Here is a 15,173-nt window from a genome sequence, read left to right on the forward strand (position 1 = left end):
TTTATTTTGTATGTGTGTGTGGCCAGCTCAGCCCACCAGGGGGCGGGGCTGGCTGGCATGTGGTGCTGGGGGATTGAACCGCAGTCCCTGTGCTTTGGTTAGTAGCTTGTTCTAAGTAGGTGCTTTAGACTACTGAGCCATCTCACCAGCTCCCTAGAAGTCCTCTTTCATGTCTTTACAAGGTGTGATCAAAAATAAAATGAATACTGCTGCTGAGTGCCCTCCAACAAAAAGCAATCTCCTAAAAACAAGATGATGGGTCCAACAGACACTATTCCCCAGATCTGGCACCACAGAAGTTCTGGCTCCTTCCAGCTCCTCCTCAAAGTCAAAATGACCGTGAAAAGTAAATGTTTTTAAATCAACACAGCACACTGGGGAAGCCAGACAGCACAACCAAGATAAGAAAAGAGGACTTTCAGAACTGCTTCACAAAGCGACAATAATAGGATAAGTGTGTTCAAGGGCAGAAAGTTCAAGGAGGCATTCGTGGCAATGTGTCCTTTCATAGTAATAAAAAATTTTTTTTACCTTAATAAATATTACCTTAATTAAATATTCACTGTATTTTCCACTCGCTACTAGTTGAGTAAGAAATGATAAATTATATGAATTCTGTCTCAGTTATTTTTCCTTGTTGCTGGGACAAAATACCAAACACCCAAAATTAAGGAAGGAAAGGTTTATTTAGCTCACAGTTAGTGGAGGTTTCAGTCCATACTCAGCTGGCTCCAAGGCCGAGTGGCACATGACAGAAGACAGCAGTTCACAGAGGCTGAAAATAGCAAAGAGCAAAGGGAAGAGCAGCAGCTGGCTGCTAGCAAGCCTCTCTCTCTCCATACGCTGTCACATAAATTATCTGCCCCAAGGCAAGTGCAGTACTCACACCCTTAACCCCAGCTTTGGATCATGAATTAACTGCAAACTCTAGGAGCCACCACACTGACTACATGAGGCTTTGGGGGGACACCTAGATACAAGCCATAACAGATACGCAGAACTTACTTAGTTTATGATTCTTTTCCTAGATAGTAGTTCTAAGGCGCATGAGTCATATTATCAAAGTTATTTGCCCTTAAAGGGACTAGACCATCAACATGGAACGATATAATGAAAAAAAGTACTGGCTATAAACCAGGTGTGCTAATGAATGCCTATAAACCCAGCACCCAGGAGGCAGAGACAGGAAGATCAACACAAAGTTGAGGCCAGTCTAAGCTACACAGAGAGTTCAAGGCCAGCATGAACTATAGAGTGAGACCTTGAGAACACAGTCTATAGGGGCAGACAAATTTAGCTGAAATCCAGCTCTTCTACATACTAGCTAATTGGTCTTGGGAAAATTATTTTATGAACCTCAATATACTCATTTGTGGGATCAGGAGAAAGAACAATATTCATCTCTATAGGGCAGCTGTGAAAATTCAATGTAGTAAGTAAAGCAATTTTTCCCTTACTTTGCTGAAGTTTTAAATTAGCACCAACCCTTGGGGCTGGAATTTGGTAGTATGTACCAAAAGAAGTAAGACAATGTACTTTATTTAACCTGCTTTTACATCTAGGAATACCTGAAATTTAAGATGCTCTTAACATTATTATAATAGAGAAAAAGCAGGAGGACACCACCTAATTCTGCAAGAACAGTACTTAGGGAATGTTTCAGGCAAGAAAAAGGAAGGAGAACTGAGGATGAAGAAAAGCAGAATACGAAAGAACAGACCACATAATAATTATTATGATTCTATTTTTAAAATTCTATGGGGTGAAGTGAAAGAAAATTACAAAGTAATATTTATGTGTGACAAGTTTGTTTGTATTTATTTAGTTCTTTACTTTTGCACTGGAAAAACAATAAACACCCAAATGTCAATGCTGGACCAGCCAGAGAGCTCAGGAGACTAAAGCGCCTGCTTCTGCAGAGCACAGCAGCTGGGGTTCGATCCCTGGCTGCCATACCGGCCCCGCCCTGGGGCGCACTGAGATGACCACTGAGACTGGGCGTGGTGGTGTGCACCTGTAATCCCAGTGCTTAGAAGACTGAAAACTGGAGAATCACTGAGTCCGATCTACATAGTGATACCCTGTACAGCCTGTAGACCTTGTCCTAAATTCATTTAAAAAAAAAAAAAGCCTTCTAATGTCAATGTCATTTTATTTCTTCTTGGTGCTTCTACATTTCAGAAGCTTCTTCGATGAACATATACTGCCTCAGTTGTTTTAAAACAAGAACACAAACATGCAGGAAAAGAAAAGATAAAAATTAACTGAAATGCTAACAGTGCTTATATGTATTTTCCAAGTTTTCTACAAAATGGTTATTCTCACTTTTACAATGAAAAGAAGTATGTGTAAAAGCATCTCCCCTGCCTTTGTTAATGTCCTTGTTTCACTCTCAGCTAAAACTCATGAATACATACTGTTTCTTAGGAGCTTCAGAGGTACCAGTCCAAAACACTCAAGAAATGTGGGGAATGGGTCACTCCCAAAATCTGACCTTAAAAGAAGCTGTGCATGGTTTGGGCAACCCGGCTTGGTTAGAAGAGAAATGGAGACATTCATCACCCTTCAAAAGGCCAGGCTGGGCAACTTTTGAGTGATTTATGTTTCTGTTTGTTTGTTTGTGGAACCGGGGATTGAACTCAGGCCCTTGCGCTTGGCAGGCAAGTGCTTATTCTACTGAGGCAAGTGCTTATTCTACTGAGCCATCTCCCCAGTCCCCTGGGCAACTTTTGAGGATCTACCTCAAAATAAGAAAGGGCTGGGGCTGCAGCTCAGTGCAGGCATCACGAACCCCAGATCATGGACTGGTATGAGTCCATGGCCTGTCATAAACCCAGCTGCACAGGTGAATGATGCGGTGCAAACAAGTGAAGCCTCATCTATATTACAGCCGCTCCCCATCACCCTGTTACTGTCTGAGCTCCACTTCTTCTCAGATCCTCAGCAGCATTAGATTCTCATAGAAGTGAGAACTCTAATGTGATCCATGCATGTGAAGGGTCTAGTCTTGTGCCCCTTACAAAGCTCTAATGTCTGATGATCTGAGGTAGAGCTGTGGCAATGACGCCAGTGCTGAGCAGTAGCTGCAAATACAGATTAACACTAGCAGAGAAGTTTCACTGCAAAGAGACCGTAAAAATCAAATGCTTATAGATTCGTGTCAAAATCCTATCAGTGTATAGCAGTGAAAATGAAGCTGCCCCTGGTGTCAGGGTTTATAGTGGCAAGCGAGCTGATGTACTTCAATTGTATAACTGCATATTGCAGCAGGCTTTAAATCAGATCCAACACTTATTTTAGTCTGCACATGGTCTACCCATCATCTAAATTAGCACTTCCATCTATGCCTCTTTCCTGCATTGCACACTTGTCTCAGTTATAGTTTTGGTCAGCCCACAAGCAAAGTCCAACCAAAAAGAGTATAGAACAAACATCACCGGAGAGCTTCTGTGAAAAAGTGGCAAGACCCAATGATGAGACAGCAGAAAACTAAGACCACCAACTAAAAGAAAGCTACATTTAAAAGAAAGTATCAAAAAATCTCACTTAGATGATGGATTCAATGAAACAGGTGATTAATTCTCCAAGCCTTCTTTATCAGGTGGAGACAAAGCACTGTGCAAAGCCTTTGGAGGGAAAAAAAAAAAAAAAGAATACAAAGAATAAAAGCAGTTTTTTAAAGGCATTTACTGCATCAAATGCATCTATACTAGGAGCATCATTCTTAGTGGCTAATGGTGAAGAGTAGATCCTGCTGGCTGCTAATGACATTCATCATGAATTTTTAGGACAGGCTGCAGTTCAAACGGTGGTGTATTCTTCTTCTGCCTAGCACCATAACTGGATGAAATGATGAAACAGCACAGGATACTGAGCCACAACTGTTAGAGAGGATTAATGAATCACTGTGGTGCTGCAGTACACAATCCAAGCTTTAAGAACCCTGATATAACAAGGCAGGGCTGGGGAGATAGCTCAGCAGTCAAAGCACCTACCTGGCAAGCGCAAGGTCCCAAGTTCAATCTTTGGTACCACATGCCATGCTGGCCCTGGAACCTCGGGTGTGCTGTGCCACCAAAACTAAAATCAGCCCCAAAACCATGGTGGTGCATGCCGGTAATCCCAGTGCTAGGGAGGCTAACACATAAGGATCACTATGAGTTCAAACTGTGTAGTGAGACCCTGTATCAAAAACAAGAAAACCCAAGCAAAAATACTTGCTTTTGTGTAATGTATCTTCCAGGAGTTTGTGCAAGAGGACTTGTTATGTGCACCTTTATTGCCAACTAACCACAACTGCAGAAGTGATTCAAGTCTTTGAATAATGACTATATAATAAGAAAACAACTTGTCATTTATGTTTTATACAGAGACAGAGCAGTTGTCATGGCTTAATGGCTTTCTGTTTTCACTAGACAGTCAAAGAGGTCACTTCTGAATGTGAGCCTACACACTGTGGCAGCCATCAAGAAATGTTGACTAAAGGCAGGCATGGCGGTGCACACTTGTAATGCCAGCACTCAGGAGGCTGAGGCAGGAGGCTGGTGAGTTGGGAGACAGGCCTGGGCTACACAGTGAGCTCAAGGCCAGCCTGAACTTGCACTGCAAAACCTTGTCTCACAAAAACAAAACCAAAAAAAGAAAAAAGAAATGCTGACCAGCCAAAGTATGTTACTTGAACTTAATAATGTCATATAGGATGCAATTAAAATGATCAACATTAAAGTGTGTCTCAGTTACTTTCTCACTGCTGGGACAAAATACCTGACCCATGTTAAAGGAGGAAAGGTTTATTTTAGCTCACCGTTGTAGAGGTTTTAGCTGACTCCAAGGCAAGACAGCATGAAAGAGGACATGGTATGGTAGGCAGGAAGCTGTGAGCACTCAAAGCAGGAGGGACATATCCCACCTCCTCCCATGAGGCTTCACTTCCCAGCATCACCCTACACACACCCAGCTATAAATCCATCAGTGGACTGAGCCAGTGTCACACACAAATGATCCAGTCACCTTCCAACAGCCCCAGCTCTGAGTACATGAGGCTTTGTGGGGAAATCTCCATGTAAACCATAACAAAGTTCGTGTTCTTACCACACATCTGTATGTACAGCTCTGTGAGGAGTACAAAGACAGCCTTGTAAAGGTAGAGCACTGGAAAGCAGTTTTAGTTATGAGCCACTTCAGAAATTTTAGAAAAAAAAAAAGCCACCACTAGCAATACATTTCAGTGACACCAACAGATCACAAAACTTCCTTACTCATGTGACATAGTCAACCTGCTCAACAAACTGATACTGTCACTTTAGGGGAGAATAAGAACTGTGTTCAAGACAACAAATAAAGAAGATGTATTCAAAGCCAAACTGGAATTATGGGGGGAACAAGTGAATATTGAGATTTTTGATGTGTTTCAAACATTAGCAGAGATTTTAAATGACTGAACCAGGGCCCTCTTTCTTCCGCTATAATTACCCACCTTAGAATTCAAAAGAATTGAGAATTATTTTGCAACCACAAAAGACCCCTGAACCAGAAAGAAACAGACTCACGTTCCATTTTTAATAAGCTAGGTGAAATTAATTTGTCCATGCTAGAATATCTAGTGCTTAAGACTGCGAAGGGTACAATAGATACTGGGAAAAGGGAATGAACTTATTTAAAAAGAGTTACTCAGTTGAGGAGAAGGACAGGAGACACAATGGGGGAAAGAGATTTATCTAGGTATGTAAACAGGATAGTTTGGACAGCTGTACTGTGCATTTCTGATGGTCTATGGAAAGGAGCAAATAATATTTAATTTGTTTCGGGGCCGGGGAGATGGCTCAGTGGAATAAGCGCTTCCCTGGCAAGCACAAGGACTTGAGTTCAATCCCTGGTTCGGCAAAAAAATAAATAAATAAATAAATAAATAAAAATTAATTTGTTTGTCATTTTTCCAATTGTTTGTACTTTTTCTCTTCTTAATTTCTTTTTTTCTTCTTCCAATTTTACACATGCATATCTGGTAATATGAATAACTGGTTGGAAGACAACACTATGTATTACAACAAATACTATGAAATTCATATTACTTTGTTAAGTGAAATTCTGTATCACTTGCAATTTTTTCTTTTAATTCTAATTTATACTCTTTAAAAAAATAAAAAATATAATTTTTTAAAAGACTAGGGCCGGTGAGATAGCTCAATGGACTAAGCACCTGCTTAGGCAAGCTCAGGGACCAGGGTTCGATCCCCAGCACCACATGCCATGCCAGCCCCACCACTGGGTGCACTAAGCCAGTCACCAATACCAGGCATAGTGGTGTATGCCTATAATCCCAGAGCTGGGGAGGCTGAAAACAGGAGGATCATTATAAGTCTGAGCTGTGTAGTGAGACCCTATACCAAATACATTTAAAAAAAAAAAGACTGCAAATGATGATGGCCTTAAAAGTATGTTCGAGACAACTTCAAATCTCCATATGTTCTGGATTAGTCATGCAGGATGTCCTGAAAGTGCCATGAAGGCACTAAAAAGCCTGTTTCCATTTCCAACACCCTATCCTTGCAGAGCAGTTTTCTGCAGTGATTGCAACCAAAATAAGATCACAAGTAGACCAGAATAAGCAACACAGTCTGGGTATCACTATCTCCCATCACATCAGTGGTCCATTTAGATGCAAGCTCACTGGTTCTGCATTATACGGAGGTATATAATTATACGTTACAATGTAATAATGAAAATAAAATACACAATGAATGTAATGTGCTCAAACTATTCCCAAACCATTGCCCCTCCAACCCCAGGTCATGGAAAAATTGTCTTCAATGCAACCAGTCCATAATGCCAAAAAGGTTGAGGCCTGATGGCTCAGTGTTCAATCTCCAGTATGCCCCACCAATCCCAGCAAAAGACAGGCCAAATTATTTTGGCCCAAAACAAACACCCAGCTAAAACAAAATGATAAATTTTCAGTTTCCAGTAAGGTAACAAAATGTAAGTGCTACTGCCTCCCAGAGGAAGGCTCCACACAAAATGCACAATTTGCAGAAGTTGCTAATAAATCTAAACGGGAAAAGGAGGGAGCACAGTCTTTAACTGAATAAAAACTGAAGCATTAATTAAAACAGTGAACAAGGTACTTTTAAGGTTCAAACTTCTTGCTGAAGATTATCACCATTTGAATGTATACTTAGTCTTTCAATTCCTAGTAAATTCTGAGAACCCAGAAGAGTGCCTGGCCCACAGAAAAGCTCATTAATCAAGTATCTATGGAATCAATGAATTGAAGAGTGAAGGAGCAGCCATAAGGCCTAGTACCTTTTCATATGGAATACTGCTTCCAACTAAATAAATTCTAAATGATGAGAAATCAAAATTCAGCGTTCCAGTCACCTCCATAAATTGTGTACCGAACACATTACATACATATCTACAAAAGAATATCCCATTAAGAATATGGTGTGATCCTCTCAGAAAGCATGAAAATAGTGACACTGAGAAATCCTGGAGATGTCCATCTCAGCACCATGTGGGGAGCAGAAGGTATTCCTGGGGTCTTCAGCTGGAATGAAGGTGAGGTGTGCACCTCAAACGCCCCACCAGCCTTAGGGGTGCCCATCTCGGAATTGCAGGCTGACACCAGCAGACCGTGGATGGTCCATTAAGCTTTCCAACTGCACTCAAGGCTCCCTGACAATACTTTAGATCAGATAACTGTTTTACTCAGGAAAAAGTTCCAACTCAGCTGAACACTATACGTCCCACTGTAAACTCATCTTTTTTGCTGGTTCCCACAGTGGTGCTAGTAGCACGATACCTGGGGTATAGATAAGCATTTGAAGTCTATGTCTTATTCAGATTCACTCAGCTGTCCAATCACACCAGGATCCCTCCAGGGTCCTCCTACTCTACCTCTGATTCACTCCTTGCTCTAAGAAAGCAGGCTTCACCCTTAAGGACCCACTGAGACTGCTCTCCTAAGTTAACCTTTAACCCATTAATGCAAAATCCAGTATAATCTGAAAGTATAAAAAAAAACTAAATAGATATGGTCAGGAGAAATGAGGAGAACCAAGAAGTACAAAATGGATAGAAAAAGTCAAGAAGTAAACGATCTTAAAAGAAATATTAAGGCCAGAAGCAAGAGGACATTCCACTGTGATGAGACGGGAAGCACCCAGGTGACTTACTGGTGTGGATATCATGCGTTCATTACCTTGTTCACAGCAACTTCAGCACTGCAGTAGGGCAGAAGCCAGCTGCATGGAGCCAGGAACACAGGCCTGCCACAGTGAGTGGCATCAAAAATTAGCAGAGGAACTAGAAATGGCTGCGGTAGGGGTATAAGTGGAAGTTCTCTTTTAAAACAAGTAGATGGGAACACCAGGCAATGGCTGGGAAGACATAGGTAAGAGTTAATGGAGAAGGGGCCAGGGAGATGGCTCAGTGGAATAAGCACTTCTCTGGCAAGTGCAAGGGCCTGAGTTCAATCGCAGGTTCCGCAAAGAAAAAAAAAAAAAAAGAGTTAATGGAGAGGTTAAGCCTTTGTACTTAAGAGGATGGGACTCAGAAAAAGAATTCCTGTTAATAGGCAATCCTCACTGAGTATTTCCTAGAACAAAAGTCTAGGAGTTGCAGTATTAACTCTTTTCATCTTCCTTTCCATCTGCAGAAGCCTAAAGGACAGGCAGTCTGACTTCACCAAAACAAAGACGCACATCCAGTCAAGAGAGCAGTAGGTGAGAGGCTCCTGGCTCTGGGAACCTCCAAGAAAGCACAAGAGGTATCAGTTCCAACCATGCACCAAGGCATGCACCAAGGCATCTCAAAAGACAGGAGGGTGAAGTGAGTGGTGCTAGAAAAGAAACAGTTAATGCTGGGTGGAAGGTGGGCCTCTGAAAGGACAAGGGTCTCCACCATTCCTCTAAAGTCCAGGAAAGGAGCAAGAAACAAGGTAAAGGAAAAAGCAAGAAACACAGGGGAACTTGGGAGACAGCCCTGATTTCTGGATAGGTTGGGGGTAAGATGGGGGAATGGTCTTAAGGCTAGAGATAAAATGCAAATACCACCAAGCGATGGCTAAACTCTACTTAACTGAGAAACCATACACAGGGCTCAGCTCAGTTGAGCCAACATTAATACAAGGCTAGGGTTTTGTTCCATGTGTACAGCAGCTGGCTGAGTCTGGGTGAAGCTGCAACTAGGATAATTAACAGCAGGTTCCAAACTGGGTATGGAAGGAGATGCCAACTGGAGCTGATATACTAGAAACGCTGAAATGTGCATTTACCATGAAGGGGGCACATCCCCTTGGGCTGGGGAGGAAGACCTGGCTTCTAGAAAGGCTCTTCTTGGCCCAATTCCCACCTTACCACGTCCACTCCAGCTCCAGACACCCTCCTGCCAAGTGTCCTCTGTGTATTTCCAACTGGACTCCGCAGACTCTTCAATGTCACACAGGTCCAAGGCTGAACTCATCTTCCCCCTCCTCCTCCTCTGTGATCCCAGTTTGAGCTCATGGCAACCTCATGAACTGCCCAGCTGCCCATGTCATAAACCAGAGTCACCCTCAACTCTGCTTCCACCCCTAACCCCAACCTAAAAAGCTGGACTAACACAACCTACCTGCAGAAACACCTTTCCAAATTCTCTTCTCTATCCTGTCCATTCTGTCTGCTACTACCTTAATCAGGCCTTCAGCACCTCCATCTCCTTCCTGCTGGCCAACCTCTTGCCTTAGAGTGACTGCCTAGCATGTGTGAGGCCCTGGGACAAAAATAAAATAAAAACCTCCCTAAAAAAAAAAAAAAAAAAAAAAAATCCAGTTTTCTGATGCACACGTTGGCCCTTCCGAATGTGACCCTATGAGTAAGATCCAGTAAAGTGTAAGGAAATAGCTTGGCTCACATTTTGAAGCCAGGACAGGCAGCATCTGGAAATCATTGCTCCATTAACAAGAGTGAACTTCAGGCTTTCGTCCCCTGGCAACACCCACCTCAGGTGCTGGAGGGCTGTCACTTCCTCCTGCTTCCCAGGACTTGCCCTGTCACCACGCACTCTCCGCTGGGCCTTGCCCAGCACTGTTCGGACGAACTAAGGTTTCTTTCAACTTTAAGGAGCTCTCCCTGCACAGACAGCCCTGGCCAAGTACAACTCACTGGCCTGCACTTTGTCACTGATTCACTTCAAAGTGCCTCCCAAGCCCACAGCCCCAGCTTTCCATCCCTCTCGGCCCTCAGCCGGCCCTTTCTCTGCTCCTCAGCTGTTTCCCCAGCTCTGCTTCTCTCCCTTTAAATGTTAAGATGTCTGCAGGTCCTGTCCCGGATTTTTGTCACCTTCCACTGCCCTCTGACAATTTCACAGTACACTCAGAAATTGCTCACTTCAGCTATAAATGACTGTCCCTAACTCTTTCCCTCCAGCTTTGCTCCCATGCTCTAACCTTCACAGAAGCCTTCTCCCCATTGCTATGCCCGACAAGCTCTTACTCAACCCTCAAAACTCAGCTGAAGTCTCACCTGTGGTGGGAAGTCTTCTTTAACATTGTGCCTATCAGCCCACCTCCTGCAATGAACCTACCACACTGAGCACGCTTGTTCATTTTTTAATTTTTTCCTCTGATGCTGAGTTCCCTGCAAACTACACCCAGGCTGCATTAACCATGCAATTAATGCTGTTTGAATGCACCTTTGTTTGAGTGTGTCTCTATATTGTGAAGTGGATAAGTAATATGTATGCTTAATAATAAATGCAGTATAATAAACGATGCATGTATTACTCAACACAGAGTTGAGGAACAGCACTCGTCTACAAGTAGGTGTCTAAGCTAAGTCATCAACACTATTTCTATGTGATCTTACCTAGTCATACCACATGGGGGGGGGGGGCGCGACAGCAAAGCAGTTTCAAATGAATGGCCACAAATGCCCTTGCCCTGATTTACTGCTCTGGCCTCACAAGTTTTCTTTAGCACCTTGAAAACACCCTGCTGCTTCACACTATTTGGTTCCACTTGAACGTCACCTTCTCAGACCTCTCCCACGCAGTGCATTATAGCAGTGGCCAGCCCCTCCAACCTCAGTTACATCTCCTAACGTGTCACTGTGGAAGCACTTATATTCTCTGCAAACCTACGTGACGCTGGCCTCCTTTACCCTGTTCATCACTTTAACACCCTCATGTCCTCTTACTCAACAGACACCTCTCGATGAAACACAGAAAGTAAGCAAGCAAGTTCAACAGGAAAACGTCATTATGTACTAGTCAGAGTCTGGGGGAGATGCAGGTAGAGGAAAGGGAGGGATTTCTTTCTCAAAGGTTACTCTCCACTCTTGGATGCTGGTTAACCAGATGTATTCTTCTTCAGGATACTTATTTAGGAGCAGAATTTTTACTTAACAAAGGGCCACACAGCTTTTTATGGAAACGAAATTGCTTCCCTCTAGGTAGGTAGCTTTGTCAGATAAAAATTTTAAAGCACAATGATGACTAACTTGCACATTTGCTAAATAACCAGTCCTGGGAAAACTGTGCCCAAACTCCACAGTAAACACCATGAACTCTAGGACAACAACTTGTTCATCATTGTAGCCAGCCTTGTTAGCATGGGCCTATAATTACAGCAGTGAGGAGGTTGAAGCAGGAGGGTCATTATGAGTTCAAGCCCAGCCTGGACTACACAGTGTAAGACCCTGTTTCAAAAAACAAAGACTTGTTGCCTGTTGTGCTGCCCACACTTAGCACAGTTCATTCACAGCCTATCCCCCAAATGTTTATTAATGAGCACATAAAACACAGTGATAAGAGGAAGAGCCACTCTTCCAACTTTTACACTGGATACACTCACTTTAGAGAAAGATCAAGAAAGCTGAGGAAGATCCTCTGAGCCAGGCCCCTCTCAAGGCAGAAGTTTGGCTCCTAAAAGTCACCTAGTTGTGTCACAGGTAAGAGTCACCCTGTTTAAAATTTAAAGACTCCTTGCCCACATAATTTCACAGTTCATATGGTCCAGCAACTAACAGCAGATTTCTCTTGCCTTCTTAAATTTTTGTATGTATTTTGGTTAGCCATGATAACTCAAAATGCTAAATAAAGAACAACTAAAACTGAAGAATCCTACTGTTAATGTTATATCCACCAGTGTCTCATGATCTTGAGAAAACCACACCACCTTCTTGAACTGTCAGCTTCATCAACATCAATAGTCATGATGTTCTTCATCCAAACGGGAGTTTGGAAAAGATTAATTTGCTTGTTGTTGTAAGGTCTCTGGGGTGAATGCATGAATGATTCCCTAAAGGCCTTCGCACTGTGAAATTATGAAAGAGGTCATCATAACTATTAAAGTTACTTCAAAACCTAAGGGGCTGAAAAGCAAGGAAGACTTTACAATTGTGCCCGTGGTTCTGACAGTACCCTTTAGAGTAAGACAAACTCTCAGAAAAGATTTGTGACATTCACAATAAAACTTGGAAACTATAAATGCCAGGCGTTCTTGTACTGGGCAACATCAACTGCACATGTAGAGATAGGAAGTAGTAAGTGATAAGCAACGGCAAATCTGTAGCTATTTAAACTGCTCACTGCTGGAGGGACTGCTTAATGTCAGGGCTGTTGGTCAAAACACTGTCCAGTTTATGGAAAGTCAATTAAATACAAGGTCATGAGCAAAAGTTGTTCGTAAGGCTGTATATATTCCTGGCCCTCAGGCTGCCGACCACGATGACACTCCAGTAAAAAGAAGCACATCCAGTCAGAAATGCACCCTCTTGCCAAATGACTTCCTAACTTCTTTCCACTTTGAAGCACTTTGATCAGTGTTTGCTTGTCTAAAAACTCTCTGGGGAGACTGGAGAAGAATACATCTAAGTAAAACTGAGAGTTAGCTCCTGAAATAGAAGGTGAAATTTGGATGTGGGGGAAGGGTCGCTTCGGTCCCACTGTAGCCTCAATGAATGGGGACTGTGACAGGGCACGGGGCAGGCTTCCAGCACGACTCCTCTGGGACGGCCTTTTTTTCCAGCCTGGCACCCGTGCCGCCAAGGGCATGAGCCGGGGCTGAGAGAGCGGCAGGGCGCCGGCCCGACCGCACCTGCCCAGCCCACCTGCAGCAGCACGGGGGCTGCTGAGTGAGTGTCGCAGCAGAGGCGCCCAGGCTGCGGCCGAGCCGGCAGGGGGACCCTCTGCCCAACGCCCCTCCAGGCTGAGGCGGGGCAGGGCCCCGGGCCCCAAGGGCAGCAACTACCAAGGTTGGAGCGCCGGGTTGGGAGGCACGGCCCCCAACATCCAACAAACCCGAGGGTCCCGCTGTCCCCAGCCTCATCCGAGAGGTACCCAGGGTGGCAGGCAGGAAGCAGCCAGGATGGCGGGGGCCCGTACTCACAAAGCCCACTGGAGCCGGTGCTGGTGAACATGATCCCGCTGGGCCCGAAGCCCCCCTCAGGGGCCAGGGGGAGGGGAAGCGGAGGTGGAGGGCGCCGGCGATCGATCGCGCAGGCGCACTCCCGGCCGGCCGGCGAAACTGGCGCGGCGGAGCCGCTCTAGGGTCGCCGGGCACAGCGCGCATGCGCGCCCGGTGAGCGCACGCGTTGGGCCGGCGCCCGCCCTTCCTGCTGTAGAAGGGAAGTGCGTCCTCTGCGGAGGGCCCGCCCCTCCGACTTCTTACGGCGCAGGCTGCTGTTTGGAAGGAAAAGAAATAGTGCGGGGTGGGAGGGAGCGTGGCTCCAGTCGAAAGCGCAAGAGCGCCCAGCCCCGCTCTCGCAACCCCTAACCTCTCCCTGGCTCAGGATCCCGACCGGCGTCCAGCTCCGTCCAGCAGGGCGCTCGGATGCCCGGGCCGACCGCGCTTCCTGTCGACGGGATTGGGTTTACTAGCTGCGCCCTGTGTCCCACGTCTTTTTTTCCTTGGCGGAACCGGGGGTTGAACTCAGGCCCTTGTGCTTGCCAGGGAAGCGCTTACTCCACTGAGCCATCTCCCGGCCCTGTCCCACGTCTTAAGAGAATGAAATTAGTTTTTGCTAATATAGCTTTTGCAAAAGCTATTTTGAGCCTAGAAATTTTATGTAATAGTGGTTTAAGACGTTTTGAAAGAGTACATATGGGGAAATCGCAGGGCTAAATGAAAAGGACAAGTTGCAAAACTATGTACAGCATGCTATAAAATATTTGAGAGCTTATAAAAGCCAGCCAACGTGCTAAATCTGAGGTTTGTAAATCAGTAAAACATAACCTGCCTTAGAGAAAGATTCCAGTGAGTCAAAATGTTCTCACTGATTATTTCTAGAAGGCAGCAGTATGGGTGATTTTTATTCCCTTTAGGCGCAATACGTGTTTTTTTTTCTCATGTTCTCTTGTAGTAACAGTTGACTTTTTTAGGTTCATGCACTTAAGTTATTTTGAAAAAAAAAAAAGTCTACAAGTCTGTTGTGTTGAAGACACCTCTGGTCCCCACACCTACAGCCAACAGAAGACAGTGGTTCTTGGGTGTGGCTCAGGACTCAGGACTCACAGGGGCTCCAAAGGACCAAAATCGCTTTCCTAGTAATGGTAATGCATTTTTCTTTTCCACTGTTAGCGAGTATGTAGTGGAGTTTTCCACCCTACATTTGGAAAAACTGTGAACCAGTATTTTCCAGTTGACCTGTGCCTAATATTATGAAATCACGAAAAAACTATTTAAACTGCAAGATAAAGCAGTAAAGTTTAGGATAGTGTACAAAACTTCATTGTTATGGTTCCTGATCACTCATTGCAAATATTTTTTAAGAAACTAGCACATAAACTATACTGTAATACCAAAAATGATGTCCCTGTCTTCTTAAAAGACCATCAAAATGTTTGCTTCTCCAACTCCAAATCTGCATAAGATGAGATTTTCTTTATATTTTTCCGATAAAAAAAAAAAAAAAAACAAAACACACACACACACACAAGAAACTAAAAGCAGAAGCAGAGTACCAGGAGATTTCTGCTAAGGTGGATATTAAAGACATTGGCCAAAATATGAAGAAATGCTCTTCACTATAATGTTTTGCTTAGGAAAGTACCATTGTCAAGTTGAATGTTCAAACATGTATACAATAAGACATTTTTCCTAGTTTATCTTAAGAGGTGAGCTCATGATTGTGAACACTTTGCAAAGAAAGTTGACAAAGACAGATTTAAAGAAACCTTGAAAATCAATGTTGTTC

The 15,173-nt window shown here is 43.9% G+C and overlaps 1 protein-coding gene across 1 annotated transcript in view; it reads right to left on the reverse strand.

The window, feature by feature from the left end:
* Positions 1-13,537, reverse strand: part of Ubac2 (UBA domain containing 2) — a 161,229-nt gene extending 147,692 nt beyond the window's left edge. Inside the window, exon 1 of the mRNA XM_004631192.2 lies at positions 13,367-13,537. Coding sequence (XP_004631249.1) covers positions 13,367-13,397 — 31 coding nt within the window. The 5' untranslated portion in view covers positions 13,398-13,537. The remainder of the gene's footprint in view (positions 1-13,366) is intronic.
* Between the last annotated feature and the right edge of the window lie 1,636 nt (positions 13,538-15,173).

The sequence above is a fragment of the Octodon degus genome, unplaced genomic scaffold, assembly GCF_000260255.1.
Source record: "Octodon degus isolate 3935 unplaced genomic scaffold, OctDeg1.0 scaffold00039, whole genome shotgun sequence".
NCBI classification, from domain to species: domain Eukaryota; kingdom Metazoa; phylum Chordata; class Mammalia; order Rodentia; family Octodontidae; genus Octodon; species Octodon degus.